We start from the raw sequence: 17,434 nt of genomic DNA, 5'->3' as shown, positions 1-17,434 counted from the left end.
CATTTTAGCTATTTTGAAACTGTAAAAGATGGAAATAAAAAAGTAATCTTGCTAAAAATATTACAGAAATGTGTCATTTTTAACTTTGTCTTTTGGAAATCAGGTCATCTTTACTTGCTTGAATACAGTAAGAGAAATTTTGACCAGGGGTACCCCGACTTTTTCATGCCACTGTATATATTGGGGGCTGTTAGTTGATTGGCAACCTACCCAAATAGAGTAAGAGCTCTCAGATTTAGCAACCTGGATCAAAAATGAGGAAGAGCACTTAGTGGCACCCCAGCAAGGATTAAACAGGCAGTAAGTTGCAGTGTGTGTCACCAAGCTATAAAGTGTGTGACATGAGTCACCGTGTTTTGTATGTTTATGAACGTCTGTGTGTAAAAGACCTATAATTAGGTTGTCATTACCACTCCTCTCGACACAAGCTGTAAACACACACTTACACACAACAAAGGAGATTAGTTTTGTTTAACTCCCATGCATTATCATTAAAAACAGAGTAACACTTAGCATACTAGTCTACACTTAGCTTTTAACCACATTTATTTGTCTTAGCACGCTCGGTTAGATTTAAATAACCGTCTTAGAAAAGTGGACTGCTGGCAGAGTCTCGTAAATGGTTGAATTATAGTGAAAATGGTTTTAGGAATAGCACAAACACAAACAAACACACACACACACACGCACACACACACACACACACACATACGCACACACACACACACAACAAAGGAGATTAGTTTTGTTTAACTCCCATGCATTATCATTAAAAACAGAGTAACACTTAGCATACTAGTCTACACTTAGCTTTTAACCACATTTATTTGTCTTAGCACGCTCGGTTAGATTTAAATAACCGTCTTAGAAAAGTGGACTGCTGGCAGAGTCTCGTAAATGGTTGAATTATAGTGAAAATGGTTTTAGGAATAGCACAAACACAAACAAACACACACACACACAACAAAGGAGATTAGTTTTGTTTAACTCCCATGCATTATCATTAAAAACAGAGTAACACTTAGCATACTAGTCTACACTTAGCTTTTAACCACATTTATTTGTCTTAGCACGCCAAGTTAGATTTAAATAACCGTCTTAGAAAAGTGGACTGCTGGCAGAGTCTCGTAAATGGTTGAATTATAGTGAAAATGGTTTTAGGAATAGCACAAACACAAACAAACACACACACACACAACAAAGGAGATTAGTTTTGTTTAACTCCCATGCATTATCATTAAAAACAGAGTAACACTTAGCATACTAGTCTACACTTAGCTTTTAACCACATTTATTTGTCTTAGCACGCCAAGTTAGATTTAAATAACCGTCTTAGAAAAGTGGACTGCTGGCAGAGTCTCGTAAATGGTTGAATTATAGTGAAAATGGTTTTAGGAATAGCACAAACACAAACAAACACACACACACACACATACGCACACACACACACACACATACGCACACACACACACACATTGACAGTACGCCCACCCACACATGCGCGCGCTCACTAACACACACACACACACACACACACACACACACACACACACACACACACACACACACATACGCACACACACACACAACAAAGGAGATTAGTTTTGTTTAACTCCCATGCATTATCATTAAAAACAGAGTAACACTTAGCATACTAGTCTACACTTAGCTTTTAACCACATTTATTTGTCTTAGCACGCTCGGTTAGATTTAAATAACCGTCTTAGAAAAGTGGACTGCTGGCAGAGTCTCGTAAATGGTTGAATTATAGTGAAAATGGTTTTAGGAATAGCACAAACACAAACAAACACACACACACACACACACACACACACACACACACACACACACACACACACACACGGACGCACGGAAAGCAGCCAGGAAAGAAAACAAAGGCATATGATTGCACACAGACATAAATACAACTAAAGAGACACAGTCCGAGATCCAGAAGCCATGTTCATGAACCAAACTACCTGAAGGTTATATGCTACACCCAGGACTGTGTTGTGTTAGTATTATGAGTGGTTCTCCTCAGACTATTGATGTGTCCTTAAAGGAACAGTTTGACATTTTGGAAAATATGCTAATAAACTTTCTTACTGAGAGTTAGATGATGATTTAGACCACTCTCATACCTTTACGGTAAATATGTAGCTAAAACTGGTAGGGGATATCTTAGCTTAGCATAACGACTTGAAACAAGAGGAAATAGATCGCCTGGCTATGTCTGAAGATATTAAAATCTGCATACCATCACCTTTGTGCTCTTTCTATGATAGTCATAGTTGATTATCTGTCTGTATAATATATATATACCGTGTTAACCGTTAAATCATTGGCTGTAATCTTACATAAAACTGTATGATACATCATGATGGTTCTGAATCACAGATTCATCCACATAATCTCTTGTCTTACTTAAGCTTCTACGTCGAATCTTCTTTTTGTCCAAATTTAGCAGGGGTCCAGCGGTGAAGATACCGACATAGATGTTTCATCTCCAACACCCATGCTTGGTTACTGTTGCTATGCATGGTGGATCGTTGCCGTCACCGGTGCATCCAATAGGCATGTCGGCGCAGCCAGGGAGTCTAAAAACAGCATTCTGTATAACAGAATATAACGAGAAAGGCTTCATCAGTGTTCTCTCCAAATGTCAGAGTAGCATTAATGATCTACTGAGCACACACACAGGCACTCACACACACAGAAGCTATATTTCATGCGTGAGTGCGTATGCAGTCACAGTGTGTGGCTCTTTACTGCATTGTTGGCGTTTTCAGTAATCCCACCTTTCTTTATTTCCCTCTCTGCTATTAATTCTCTCTGCTGAAGCTATTAAATCTTTCCATTCCCATCACTTCGCTCTCTCTCCTGTCCTGATCTCCTTCCCTGTGACTCGATCTTGAGTTATCATGATTATCAAACACATGGCTCGCATAAGTACCTCTAACGAATACCTTGGTTTTTACACACAAAAAGAAAGTTTTGAGCGTGCGATGGCTTCATGAGTGCGTCTTTGGGGACAAAATATTACTCATCATAGTGAAGGCAACAGGAGACACTTTAACAAGAAACCTTCTCCTGTAGCACAGTGAAGCACAACGGCTTATGTAATGTTGTTATTTTAGCTACTCAAATGGCATATATGTCAGGCTACCTCTAATTAATTTTTTCAGGATGGATGTGTATTTGATGTTAACACTGTATAACAAAGTTAGTTCAGCAGAGGGAGAGGAGAAAATACGCTAAATAATTTAGATGGGAAGGACAGGGAAAAGAGACAGGAGTCGCCAAAGAACTAGAGAACTACTAGAGAGGATGAAATGAAAGTGAGCGGGATTGGAAAAGCAAAGCAAAGCGAACAGAAAAAAGGAATCAGTGCATAAGGGGTGTATGTATAGAAAAAGGGGAGCAGGGATAAGAAAAAGATAGTAAGCAAACAAAGAGCTGGAAATAAAGAGCAGCAATAAAAGAAAGAAAGAGAGAGTGTCGGGAGATACCATTTAAAGACGGAGAGCAGAAAAGAAGTGTTGGCTGATTAAGGAGTGAGACTTGTGGAGAGGACAATAAGAGCTAAGAAAGACACTGAGAGAGGGGAAAGGCTTATGAACGAACATGCCGGCCGGGGCTCTTGGTGCAATGCAGACGGCATTGCCATGGAAACGAATGAGGGGAAAGCGCAGACGAGGAGGAGGGGATTAAATAGGAAGGAAGAGATCGCTGTTTCGCACCATGGGGAGGGGTGGTTGGGGGCTGTTTAGATGAGAGGGGAGGGGCCGGCTGAGTGTGGATATGAAGTTAAATTATTAGCTACTTGATAGTTGAAAGATAGGGTTATACTGGAGATGCCCTACTTGTGTGAATAAACTGACTCTTAAGGGTGTTTTGACAGATTCACCATCATAATAGACACATTTGACCACCATGATACATAGCTCATACACACTTGCAGCCTAATTGTATTTAATAACAATTTTAAACACTATATTCTTGAACAGCAGGCCAGTACTGTTCAGTTATAAGCAAGGACAGAGTTCAGGTTACTGTTGCAGTGGCAGTGTGCGTCCAGATCAGGAGTTTTGGTGAAATGTTGCCTAAAAATAAATTAAATTTTTCAAGAAAAGTGATGGGGGATGAGCCTGTCGCCATGGCGCCAGTTGTCTCAGGTGGCATTGTCTGGGTCCAGATCCGGGGGCGGGGGTTGTCATGGCAGCAGGAGTACTTGGAGTTTGTCTGGGTGTGATGCTGCAAACACACGCACGCACACACACAGACACACACACACACACACACACACACACACACACACTGACTTTCTAATACATACACACACTGTCTGTTGGAAATATTCTTGACTGCAGGATTATAAATAGAAGGCAGCAGAAGGCAGCACCCCTCTCCTCATCTCCAGCACCCATGGGACCCCATCAGTCTCATCTTCGCTTACATCTACTTGGCCTCTTTCTTCTGTGACACGCATTCAAAGCCACCTGTCCTCTTGTTATATCTCCTCTTTTCAGCCCCCCCCCCCAAAGTCTCACCAAGTGGCTTTGTTTGCTATCTGTTTATCTCCATAGCGATGGTGAAGATGCGGGGTGTCTGTGGTTGTCATGGAGATGAGATGGGCACGGTGAGCATGCTTAATGAGCTTAGAGTTGCTCAGGCTAATGAAGGGGGACGGCTGTACCTGTGTGTGCACTCAGCTAGCAACAATGAACAACTGCTTGTTAAAAGTCTCCTCTGGTGACTTCACTGCACCATTCAACTATCTGGGAGAGATGTATGAGTTTCTACAGCAACCACAACTGCAGTCGTAATGACCTGTGCAGATGCAGCACTTAAACAGAGCAAGTTCATCAGTTGGTTCCTCCTTTTAGAGCTTTGTGAATTACTTCCAAATTAACAAGTTCAATGAAGGGGGAAAACGTGCAGATATCTGCAAAGGATTAAGACATTTTTTTAAGAATTTCAATCCCTACTGCAAGACTTAAAAAATATGCCTGCCCAGAAAGCCCCTGTCAAAGGAAAATCCCAAAAATTAGTCCCAGACTTTGTAGAGGCCTTTTTAAAGCAAGCTTTGCTGACACAACTGCGCACAGCTGCTTTCTCATCCTCCCGTCTGACTAAACTGTCACCATGTAGCCCGGACGTGCATCTTACGTGCAGACACTGTGTGTGGATGTGCAAATGTTGCATGCAGGTGTGAATGTATAAACACTAGTGCTGTCTAGTGCCAATATGACATTTGTGTTTCAGTGTGTGCACGTTTCTCTACAGATTATTGTGTCACATAGCTTTGAGAATTTGAAGATTTAATGTTTACAACTGTGGACATCAGGGAGAAGTAAAGTATTATTTTCTCTATCTGTCCCTTTGTTTTACACCTTCTTCCTCCCTTCTACAACTTGTGTCTTGCCTTTAATATTTTAATTTAAACTCCAATTAGCATTTTCTTGTAGTATACTTAATCAGTGTGTTTACATAAATGTAATCAATGACTCCCGTGTGATAAAGGCGCTGATACTAGGCATGGAAGTAGCGGTTATTTTCTGGATTAATCTATTAATTATTTTGTGTATGAAATGTCAGAGAGCAAGGTGATGTCTTCAGATCCCCTGTCATGTCTGACCACCAGTGCAAAATTTACTGTCATTTATGACAAAGAGAAGCAGCATATCTTCACATTTTGAAAGCTGAAACCAGAGGATACTGGACACTTCTGCTTGAAAAATGACTGTAATGATCGGTCTTCTGTCAACATAGTTTCCGATTGATTTTCTATCGACTGACTAAATGATTAATTTACTAACCATTTCAGATCTAGTATATATGCATGACAAAGATGGCAGTGATAAGAGGGATAAGGGAAAGGGCTAACTGCTAAAACTGCGTGAGTGCACAACCTTACATGTCACATCCTGAATCCATCCCCCTCATTACAGGGGATGATGCCCTGAAAGCTTCTTCTGGGGTTAGCAGCTCTCCAGCTCGCTTTGTTCTCCTAGTGTCAGCAGAGATGTTAAGCCTAAATACCTCGCCCTCCCCCCTCCCGCTCCCAGCTCAGCCTCCTGACTTTCTTTCTACCCCGACACTCACAGCAGTCCTCAAGCTGCCAATTTGTGTATGTTTCTACTACACAAGTCAGGCTCAGAAGTCCCCCTAAAAGCCCACTGGCCCCTACTCACAACAGCCATTGTAAACTGGGCTCTGTGTGTTTAAAGATGCGATGTAGTAATACCTGTGGAGTGGAGAGATTTTCCAGTAGTGCAGGGACAACCCTGTGGATATTAGGTGAGATTGCCTTCTTGCCTGAGTGAGCTTGCTTCAAAACAAACAGTGGAGAGATGGGTGTTCTAAAGGCCAACCTAAATTCCTCATCATCAGTGTACTGTCATATACTTGATAACACTGCAAACATCATCGCCAGTAATGAAATTCTTGTCTCAGAGCTAACTCAGCTTTACACATTAAGTAAAATAAGGGTATAGTAAGCGAATAAAATAAACAGTATAGTGAGTAGTATTGAAAAAGTGAAAACATCCTGGATAGGTCTTTTATAGCCCATCTCACAGACATAAAATAATTTTGCAGAAAGATCCATCCACTGTCAGTTTCAGGTGTTTCGTACAAACTCAGAAACTCAGAAATGTTGGTGCTGTATAATACCTGACTTCCTTGCCCGACAGCTCTACGACTTCCTCCGATTGTAATGCTTAGTGGATTATCCTGCTGATGTAAGGTCACTTAAAAGCAGGAGCTGCGACCTCTGTATTTTTCAGATGGCGGGACAAAGAAGCTTCGCAGCACCATCCGACGTAGCACGGAGACTGGCATCGCCGTGGAGATGAGGAGCCGAGTGACACGGCAGGGCAGCAAGGACTCAACCGACGGCAGCACCAACTCAAACAGCTCTGACGGAACGTGAGTATTCAACAGCAATTCAGCCATCCATCCATCCATCCATCCATCCATCCATCCATCCATCCATACACAGTAACCATCTATCTAACATTAATTCTGCTCTGACTCTTTCAGGTTTGTCTTCCCTACCACACGCCTGGGGCCTGAGAGCCAGTTCAGTGACTTTCTGGATGGACTAGGCCCCGCTCAGATTGTAGGCCGGCAAACACTAGCTACACCCCCCATGGGTAAGCCAAGAGTTACATAGACCAACAACGCCTTTCAGTCACTTTCATTCTGCTCTGGATCTAGAGTCAGTACCCTGCGATTAATGTGCTTCAAATTCTCTTTGTTCTCTCACCATTGATTGCGTTTGTACTCACGCAGGAGCAAAATTTAATTGTGAAACATCCATGAAACGGTCAAAAGACAGCACATCACTCCACAGTCATTTTTTGCTCATCAATAATGACACAATCACAAGTAAATAAATCTGTAATACAAGAGTATGTGAATATTTTTGGACTGAGTAATAAGAGAGTCAAATTCAAATAAATACAGCCATATACCAACAAATAAGAACTGTTAGATGCACAGCAGCATCTAAAAATACTACACAACACTAGTGTATTCACTCAGCACGGATGAAGTTATTCTTGCATGAGATATAAATCTTTCATGCAAAGATCATTTGTGAAAAACAGCAGAAGAGAACAGCGAGCTCAACCATTCCTGGTTGTGAAGACAGACTTACAGCTGTGTGTTGCCCTCTGCTGTTAGATATTGGCAACTGTAACCTTGGTGAACCCAAGCTTGTTGCAAATGATGTTCAACTGAACACCACAAAGTTCAACTGTAAACAAAGTTTTGGCTCTTTTTTTTCTGTGTTAGTAAGTTTATCATAGGATTGTTAGAGATGGTGTGTTTTCCTTCAACAGGGGATGTCCATGTCGGCATGGTAGACAGAGGAGGGCAGCTGGAGGTGGAGGTCAACCAGGCCAGAGGGTTGATCCCCAAACCAGGCTCCAAGAACATACCAGGTATTCTGAACTGACTTCATTTTTTTGGGAAATTCCACTGTATGTTTTGTTGCTCATGTAGGAGCGTCGCTATACTGTATTTGCTTGTGTTGTGTCTGCAGGTACCTACGTAAAGGTGTATGTCCTGGAGAATGGAGTGTGCTTGGCCAAGAAGAAAACCAAAGTAGTGAAGAAGACTCTAGACCCCACCTACCAGCAGGCTCTGTTGTTTGATGAGAGTCCTCAGGGCAAAGTCTTACAGGTAAGTGATACGCTGCCTTCCTCCCTTTTCTTCTTTTCAAATTTTGCTTCCTTTCTACCTTTTATCATTTTTTCATTCCTGTTAATCATTCCCACACCCAACATACAACAAAGATAATATATATTCGTATATTCATATTCTTTAATATTAAAAACATATTCTCTCTCCTGTCAGAAGATCTCCTAGCGGCACTGAGAGAATTTCATTTCCTGTCGAAGCAAATTGACTTGGTTGAAGAATTTTCTGAAATCTAGTAACATTTTCTTTAGCAAGGTGCATTAGTCAAATCATTGACCAACCATATTTCCTGAGTGTTTTGACAACAAGTAAAATCCCCTTATAGTTCTGCATGAAAAAGGTTTTTGAGGCGAAGGAATGAAGGTAGACCTGCAGTTTTTTCTATGACAGGAATCTGATTCATCTGAAAAGCATATTCCCATACATCTTTGAGAGCAAGGTGCATTTAGCAAGAAAGTCTTGGTACTTTACAGGAAGAGCTGTAGGTAGGGGTTTGACATTAAAATGTATGAAAATACGTATATTAATATTATTAATCATATTTTTACATATAGTTTATTTGGTAAATGCCAACCGAAGAGCAGACCTCGATACACAAGGTCGCATTCTCATGGTAACTTTAAGAACATGACTTATGATTTATATCATAAAATGCTTACTGTATTTCCTCATGCCTCATCTTCTCTGTAGGTAATAGTGTGGGGGGATTACGGGCGTATGGACCACAAGTGCTTCATGGGAATGGCCCAGATCCTTCTTGACGACTTGGACCTGTCTGCCACAGTCAGCGGCTGGTACAAGCTGTTCCCTACCTCCTCCCTGGCAGACCCCAGCATCGGACCCCTCACCAGACGCCTCTCCCAGTCCTCCTTGGAGAGCGCCACCAGCCCCTCGTGCACCTAGACACCGCCTGTAGACACCCACATGCACGGGTACAGGCAGAGTCATGCAGACACAACACAACAACTGTATTTGAAGTGCAAGACAGGTAGGCATACACAAACATATAATAACTGATCTCTGATACACATGCTGACGCGCTGCCATATCCTTTACTGGACATTACACTCTACTGTACGTCCATATTCTCACCCACTGATCAGTGTTTTTAGTTGACTAAACACTTGGCAAATCCAACTTGAAGTAGGCATAATTTACCAGAACATGTAGCATTTTTCACCCTGTCATTTCAACATTTCCTACCATGGCACAACGATCCACCGGGTGCCATATCCTGCATTCCAAGGCACCGGATCTCCATGGCATGACTCATCCCAGGGCCATTTCTAAACTCTCTATGCCAAACTAAGAAAAAAAAACTTTATTTTTTAAAACCAAAGCAATTGTTATTGTTGTTATTATTACTATAAGTAGTAGGTGAAGTAGTATACAATATAAAGTATGGATATGTAGCAGAGTCAATGACTTAGATGTAATGCAAAAAAAGAAGATACATTCTACACACGTGAGCACGTGAACGGTAGGCCAAACACATAAACGTACCTGGGCAACAGGCTTGGATGTTCACATAATGGCTATTATGTGAGGTAGCAACACTGCTATTCTATATTGTTCACAGGGCAGGGCGGATATAGATAGATAGATAGATAGACAGATAGATAGTTAAATACTTATTTGTGTTTACTTATGTATCGGCTGCATTCTGCATGTTTGCTTGCAACCTTTGTAGAGACATTTTAAAGTGCTTAAATCTTTTTATTTAGCTTGCCTTGACCAATGTAACAGGAGTATAGTGCCACTTTATTTTGCGATCCGTCCTGAAAAAAGAGAGCACTGCGCTGAGCTAGGGAGAAGGATGGGGTTTTGGGGACAGGGAGAGCGCTATCATCGCCATCTGCAGAAGAGGAGAACAAATTAGTCAGCCAGCTACACATCGCTGAGGAACAAACTTCTGATCCTGCCTTCATCTTTAGAGTAAAGGACTGTTGTACCACAGGGCACTCAGCAGAAAAGCTCCAGCCTGGGGTTCTTGTGTTCCACATCCAGGGGGTGCCACAGTCTCTTTCTCTCTGTATACCAGCACCTAGACTTGATTTCATCTTTTTTTCCCGGCGCTCTTCCTTGTTGACGGAGAAGGCAGGAGGCGGCGGGCGTGCCTCTGTCTCTCTCCGTGTCTGGTCAGACATCACAGCCAGACGTCCAACCACAGGCAAACACGCACACACCTGGTACCAACTACAACCTTTAACCCTCCTACTTTCCTTTGGTCTCTCCTCTCTGTCACACTGACTGTAACTAAACCCTTTGTAAATGTGTAAACATGTATTTTAATCCAGTTGCATTTTTCTTTTTGATATCTGACTATTTATGCCAGTATTACTTTGCTAGCAGGGTGATTGTTAACCTGCCATATCTGGTAGTTTTACTTGTTTCAGGTGCAATATGTCAACTCTAACCCATCTTTCCGCATCCTTATTTTATATTTCCTGTCAGGCAGTGTGTTTGTGTTTAAGATGGCACTTTACTGTAAAATATGTTTGAATTCTAAACCTGCAGTGGTTGACCACTTGTTAATTTATTTTTTGTTTCATTTGGTCACAGTGCATTGAACATCTCTGAATCTTTTAATTTAATGCCAGCAATCGAAATGTAACTATAGCGTATTATGAGTGTGAGGGCAGTGTAAGGGCCCACTAAAACAGCTGAAACAGGTCAGTTTTGCCTATGGCATCTTGATTTAGAAGTTGATTTTACACTTAAATCTGAGCATTCATAAAAGTGGTTATTTGCAAAGAAAATAAACGCTAGGAGAAAAATCTACAATATTTTTTTTTGCATTTTTGTTTGATGGGTTTCAAGAAAAGTCAAATGACAAATGTGTCTTTGTAAAAAGGGTCAGACTGACCTGTTGGCTGTTTTGGTTAAATGTGCAATGGTTGAGTCTTCAGTGACAGCAGAGAAGGAGCAGGACAAACTGAGCTACTGGTGTTTACTGTTTTCTTAAGGTTAAGAAAATGTGTACCTGTCACTTCAGTGGCTTTTTGAATGTTTTGAATCTGTCTGTATTGAGACCAACACCTAAACTTGTATATGGATAAAGACACTAAAGACTGTCCTATCTCAGTAGTGCTACAAGAGCTGACAGTCTCAAGCTATAGCCTATTAAAAGCTTGTGTGTGTTTATGAGCTCGCATTTGGTTTTATCACCACCATATGTTCTGTGGTCTGGTAAGAAATGTCATTCCTCTCTTCGTCTTTCTGCAAAAAGGGAAAATCCAAGGCATTTTATCTTCTCAGCACCTCGGACCAACAGAATTCACATTTCAGCGCTCTTTGAACTTTGGATAAAGGGATCTCTGGCATTCTTGAATTTTTGGGAAGAGGGTGATGGTCGTTTTTGACCCTCCCATCATGTATACAGCCCTTTTTAAAAGAACCGTCAAGGTCCGGGTTCCAATTTCCTTTACACTCTGGAGCTATTCCTTGCTGGATCTGTACTTGTATGGTCATGTATATGAAGTAATTTTATGTACCTTATTGATTTGTATCTATCTATTTTTGTGGACAGCTGGCATGATGTAGAAATAAGGACTTATATTCTTGGTATTTGCACACATTCTCCTCAGTGCGTGCGTTTCGTGAAGACAAAAAAAGCTTGGTTGACAGGAGAGAAATTAAATGGAGAGAATATGAAGCTTAAAAAAAATCAAAAAGAAACCTTATAGGAAATTTCTAAACCTGTATAACATCCCTGCTTAATGTTTTGTCCTTGGTAAACTCTATGAAAATACTTTTAATATTTTTCCATGTGATTACCAATGTTCTGGAGCTTGTATGAGACTGTGTCCCTTTGCTGTATTGAGTAACCCAAAACATTAACAGGTCTGATTATAGAACGTAGGAAAATACACAATGCAAAGAGATGTATAATTATCCTGTAGGAGGTGTATTTATAGAGAGCAGATAGCATTTGCCAAATTTGTCCAAATCCTTTGATCCCTGCAACCAAAAGTAAAAGTTGTAATACTGCCTTCTTAAAAATGTAGTGTGGGTGTATGTCTTTTAATGAGGTGCATTTATTGTACTGTGTGATTAATAATGAGTGGCAAGGCAGCAACATGTGAGTGAGAGAGAGATTTAAATGTGTAGAGATTTATCAAAAAGCCACCTGTAAACTCAAGTTGACAGAGGACCACAGTCAAGGGAATTTAGGGATCAGGGTTTTCAGATATGAGCATGAAAACCTTTCTCTCTCGTAATGGCATTTACCATAGATGAGAAAAACTAACAGTAGTATCACATAATTAACATGCATTGTCTCACAACATGATCATTATTATTTGGACACATACTCTACTGTTTTAAGTGAGTTAGAAAAAAATAATCGCAAAGCAGAAAAACAAATGCTTAAAGAGAGGTTGAAACTTCACAAGTAGCAGGGTTAACTATTGCAGGGGAGAGTTTCAGCAGGTCCTCAGAGAGTTTTTATGGTTTTCTGGAGCCGAAAGATGCTTATGCTTTTTTAAATGTGAAAGGGAGTTGCAGGAAAACAGGTTGCTAAATTGTTGGATTCATCAAAGTGTTGATCAAAGACACTTAGGAGCAGTTTATTGGAAACAGTGTAGAGCATGTAGAACTTGGTAAACTATGTTTCAGATAGGTGAGGATGGTATTAGCCAGAGTTCCATGGTATTTCAACATGGCTCGGCGGAGATTTGAATGTAAAGTCTGGGTGATGCTTGGAATGTAAACCCATACACTCGCTTGTTTCCCTGTAAAATCCACATTGAGCATTCCATAAACTAATTTTATTGCGTGCAAAACTTTTATAATGTATCTTCAATCAACCTGAACTGTCTCTTGAGTGCTATGTTGAAAATGTGTTTTATTTTTGTAAGGAGAAAGGGATTATTTAGAGAAGGAGGAAAGAGAGTCAGCGAGGTGGTGTGGACAAAACCTGCCTTTAGATTTTTGTGAAAATGAGGGCTTGTTCAGTTTACAATGGCCTTATTTTATGTAGGAGACATGGCTTCACTATTATAGCACACAACTGAAAGTTTTGACAAATGTATTTTGCTTGAAATATTGTACTGAAGTTATACAGTATATATGTATATGTATAGTTTTATGAATGTATTTCTTAATCCTTACACCAGAACTGAGTGTCATCTTTTTTTGTCATCTTGTTTGCTATACTGTCTCTTTGAAGACTTTCCAGGGACCTCGCCTGCATTAGTTCAGGTAGCCCCTACTTCTTCTGTACAGTATGTCTTATTGTCTGTGTAGTCATTTAAAAGAACAGCTCTGTGGTTGAAACAAGCATGAATTCTGTCTGGCGAAATGAATTTTTATTTATCTAAATTGCCACGATGGGTTTCAAATCTACCCCCCCCCCCCATTAATCCATCAAGCTGATGGAATTATTATGATTTTGTAATTTGAACTTGAAAATGTTTGCAGCATGGTTACTCTGATGATTTTCTTGTATTTAAACTTTCTGATGGTATGAAAAGTGATAATAATTATGATAATAACAAGTGATGATGATGACCCAGTACCACATTTATGGGAGTTCAATGAGATGCAAAAGAATTGTCAAATATGCTGTATCTTAAAGTAGCATGGACTTAGCCTTCCATTTTCTGAAATACTTCTGGCAATAACCATTGGCTGTAGCCCCCTTATGGTTGCTGGGGCCCTCACTCTTGGCTTTGGCCTCTTTCTCATTTCTAGAGTTGGGGAGTTGGTGTCAATATCAGCTGAACTACCATGATGACAAATAAGATATAAAGTCGAATCACATTAGCAAGCACTAGAGGCGATTTAGACTCAACAGAGCATGCAATGCATTGTTAATAACTGCCGTTTCTATGATAGTCCCCATGAGCAACAATTGTTATTTGTCTTTTCATTTTCTAATGAAGCATGCATTCCATACGTCTGTCTGACAATGTAGCAGGTGTCACCGAGAACGAAACAGACACCACTGCTAAGTTGATGGGCAAATTGGAGTTTTTGCTGCTGAATACGCCAGTTTGTCTTCATCCACGTTTATAAGTGTTGGTAATCACAGCACAAGTTTCCTGAGTAGCCATTCTGTCCTTTTAGATATCTGTCAAAATATATGAAGGCCATTGTAGCTTCCCTCCCAACTATCAGGACAACCTTTATCTTATCAAGCCCAGCAAAGCACAAACCCCATAAATACAACCTGAACTAATGACATAATGTGGAACCCCAAATATAAACCCCAAAATAAAGTAAATCTCTGCTATTTCAAAGCACATGTGGCAGATTGATGCCTTGGAATCAAATGTAAAGACAGATGGGAGCATCAAAACCTTTAACCCAGTTAAATTGGATTGCTGGTATTGGTAGATGAGTGGTTGTCTTTTCTTACCTAGCCTTAACCTTTCCACCAAGGAGTGTTCACAGAGTACGCTTTAAAGGGCAAAGCATAGCGGACCGTCTGATGAAAGGATGTGGTTTATGGCAAAGAAGAAAAGGGGAGCTGTAATTTTATACCTGTGCTTTGTAAATGTTTTCTATGTGCAGTATTTGATAATGTAAAACTGGTATTTTTGTGGTTTGTACGCTGCAGAATTGATTACTTAAGGTGCACGTAGTTTTGTAAGAAAATAGAACCAAACTGAGGAAAAAAAGAACAATTTCGGATTCAGAAGCCTGTATCTGCATGCCCTTTGACATCTGGACGCAAAGTCAATAAAGTTTATTTGAATCACAAACATTTCTCAAGTGTGTATTTTAGAATCTTCACTCCTAGGTGAAACGAAGGGGAATTAGAAACATTGACATATTTTCACCTTTTAAATTGATATGGCAAACTTGTTAGCAAACCATGTCCTATTTACACATTGAGCAGATTCAGGGCAACAGTAGTGTTTGTTTGTGCTTCTGGCCATCTGATAAATCTAAGTTTAATATTCACTCTCCTTCCAGCTCTGTTTTTTGTCTCCTACAGCTCGTGAGGAAGAAAATTGGCTCTTAAAGGTTCGACTGTGTTCACCAGCTAGTCACTAACCTTGTGCTGTCTGCCATTTGGTGCTGAGACTGCATAAAGTGGGTTTTTAGAGCTTTTTTTTTTTTTTAGCTGAAAACAGCTTCCTGCTGGGGACAAACATGATGCAATGAGAGCCATGACACTTAACCAAAACAGTAAAGTTGCAAGCTGTAACACAAAAAATATAGGCTGAAAGATAATAAAATTCTCCACAGAACTGAGCAAAAACTGCAAAGTCAGGTGTTGAATCTCTATGCGTTCATCTCTATTGGCGACTCCTTTGATAATACACAGTCATATCATCCATTGTTACTATAAAAACAATGATTGTAGCCACTGTAAAGCTTCTTATTACCTTCAAATATGCATGTTTAGCACATTTTTTCTTTAGCAAGAGCTACTTAAACTGTTTTCCTAGAAGAATGGACTTACAAAAGCTTAAACATGACAGATAAAAACAGAACAGTAACCCAACTAATCAGTGATATCTGTGAGGTTTTTGGCGCAATTGACCATGAACATGGGCTTGCAACAGTATTAAAACCAATAAATAACAGGCAAAAATGTATTTGCATGTAAAAGTTCAACTAAGAGCCTCTACTCAAAGTAACTTTTAGTTGACTTGGCTTTTTCTCAAACCATGCCATTAATCTTTCTCACTTCATAGGGGTCACAAAACCATCATAACCAATGAATGACATAGGCAGTTACTTACTGAGCAATAGTGACCTCTTTACAGCCCGAGTCTTGACTTCTGGAGAATGGGAAATAGCATATCTTGATGTGTGTGAAAAAAACCAATACACGCAGAAGCCTCACTCAAAAAGCCAGAAAAATGTCAGTAATTTGTGGGACTGATAGGGCTAATAGTGTAGATTACAAACTTTATGTCAACACAACGTATAGAATATAATCAAAACAGTATTTATTTTGTATGTTTTCACAGAGACAAGTATCATATGTTACATATTCTCAAATTTAATTGACTAACGTGTGAACATAAAAATCAAAAGGGGGCAAAGCATATGAAAAAAATGCAGAGTTAATGTACAGCACATGTTCATCAATCTTGTTTAAGAAACATAAAATACAGAGATATTCTGATAAAGAATAGAACACACAGTATCTTGATTGACAAGTAAATAAAAAGATACATTCCTTTATTTGCTTTTATTTCACAGAAAATATACCAGACAGAAAAGGAACTGACCACAAGGAACCTACAGTTAATCACAAATGAGAGCCCAGGTGAAGCCTTATTGCCCACAGAGATGGATTTTTACTCCTTTTCCAGAAAGTTCTCAATGCTAACTGACAGATTTGCTGTTACAGTACAAAGATGACACTTTCTCTTACGGTAATATTGGTCTCAGCAGAGAAGGGGACTGCTGCTGTCAAACTGTTGCCTCAACTGCCACCAAATGGGCTAGATTTGGAAGAAATACCTGTAAAGAAAAAAGTTTTGAAGGCTATACTGCTTCTTTATTGGCAGTTTAAAAAAAAATCTTATGCTAATTTGTTTAACTCTCTTAGTGGCACCTTTTACGTTCTCACCCCTCACATTAAAAGTGGCAACATAACACTAAAGTGCCTCTTTAAAAAAATGGAAATTGAGCTTATTTACAGTACTGGCTTGATGCAGTTGCAAAAATGAACATATTGAGAAAAGCTTTCAGAAAAAACAGGACTAGGAGATGGTTGTTGTGGGCTTGTGTGGGAAAGGTTTGGAAGGGTTATCTAAAAAATTGAGAGGTGACAGATTGTGGTTGTACAATCACTTTTCGCTTCTCAATGTGGTTTGGCCAAAGTGTAAACACTTAGAGTGACCTGAAAACGCATTAGCCTTGGTCACAGTTTGCTTATAACTTGATGGTAAGACTTTCAAAACTTGGATGAATTTGTCAATCCACCAAAAAGCAACAGGACGCCGTTGACCACAGAACATTCAAAAGACACAAGTGTACATAGCCCGACAGAGGCAAAGATTATCAAAAACAACCCACACCAACAATACTCAGGTGTGTGTTATTCAAAACGAGTCCAGTACAATCGTGAACACACTCCGGACACACATTCATTGACATTTTTTGTTGGTCTTGGCCAGAGACTGATGGACATGTACAGTAGAGAGAAACATTCAGATACACGTTCCAGAGACACATTTGGTTATCTAAATAAACATACAGTAAATACAATCAGAGCAAAATAAACATTCTCCTCATGCAATTCAGTGGAAGCATCTGA

The 17,434-nt window shown here is 39.9% G+C and overlaps 1 protein-coding gene across 1 annotated transcript in view; it reads left to right on the top strand.

Annotated features, from left to right (window-relative positions):
- The window catches only part of rims3 (regulating synaptic membrane exocytosis 3), a 33,250-nt gene extending 23,868 nt beyond the window's left edge, over positions 1-9,382 (top strand). The window contains exons 3-7 of the mRNA XM_040122789.1: positions 6,789-6,930; positions 7,045-7,157; positions 7,848-7,949; positions 8,051-8,190; positions 8,899-9,382. Of these exons, the coding sequence (XP_039978723.1) occupies positions 6,789-6,930; positions 7,045-7,157; positions 7,848-7,949; positions 8,051-8,190; positions 8,899-9,111 (710 nt within the window). The 3' untranslated portion in view covers positions 9,112-9,382. The remainder of the gene's footprint in view (positions 1-6,788; positions 6,931-7,044; positions 7,158-7,847; positions 7,950-8,050; positions 8,191-8,898) is intronic.
- The last annotated feature ends 8,052 nt before the right edge of the window (positions 9,383-17,434 follow it).

The sequence above is a fragment of the Xiphias gladius genome, chromosome 24 (assembly GCF_016859285.1).
Source record: "Xiphias gladius isolate SHS-SW01 ecotype Sanya breed wild chromosome 24, ASM1685928v1, whole genome shotgun sequence".
NCBI classification, from domain to species: domain Eukaryota; kingdom Metazoa; phylum Chordata; class Actinopteri; order Istiophoriformes; family Xiphiidae; genus Xiphias; species Xiphias gladius.
The sequence above is the reverse complement of the archived record's forward strand: the minus strand, read 5'-3'. Positions and strand labels throughout refer to the sequence as shown.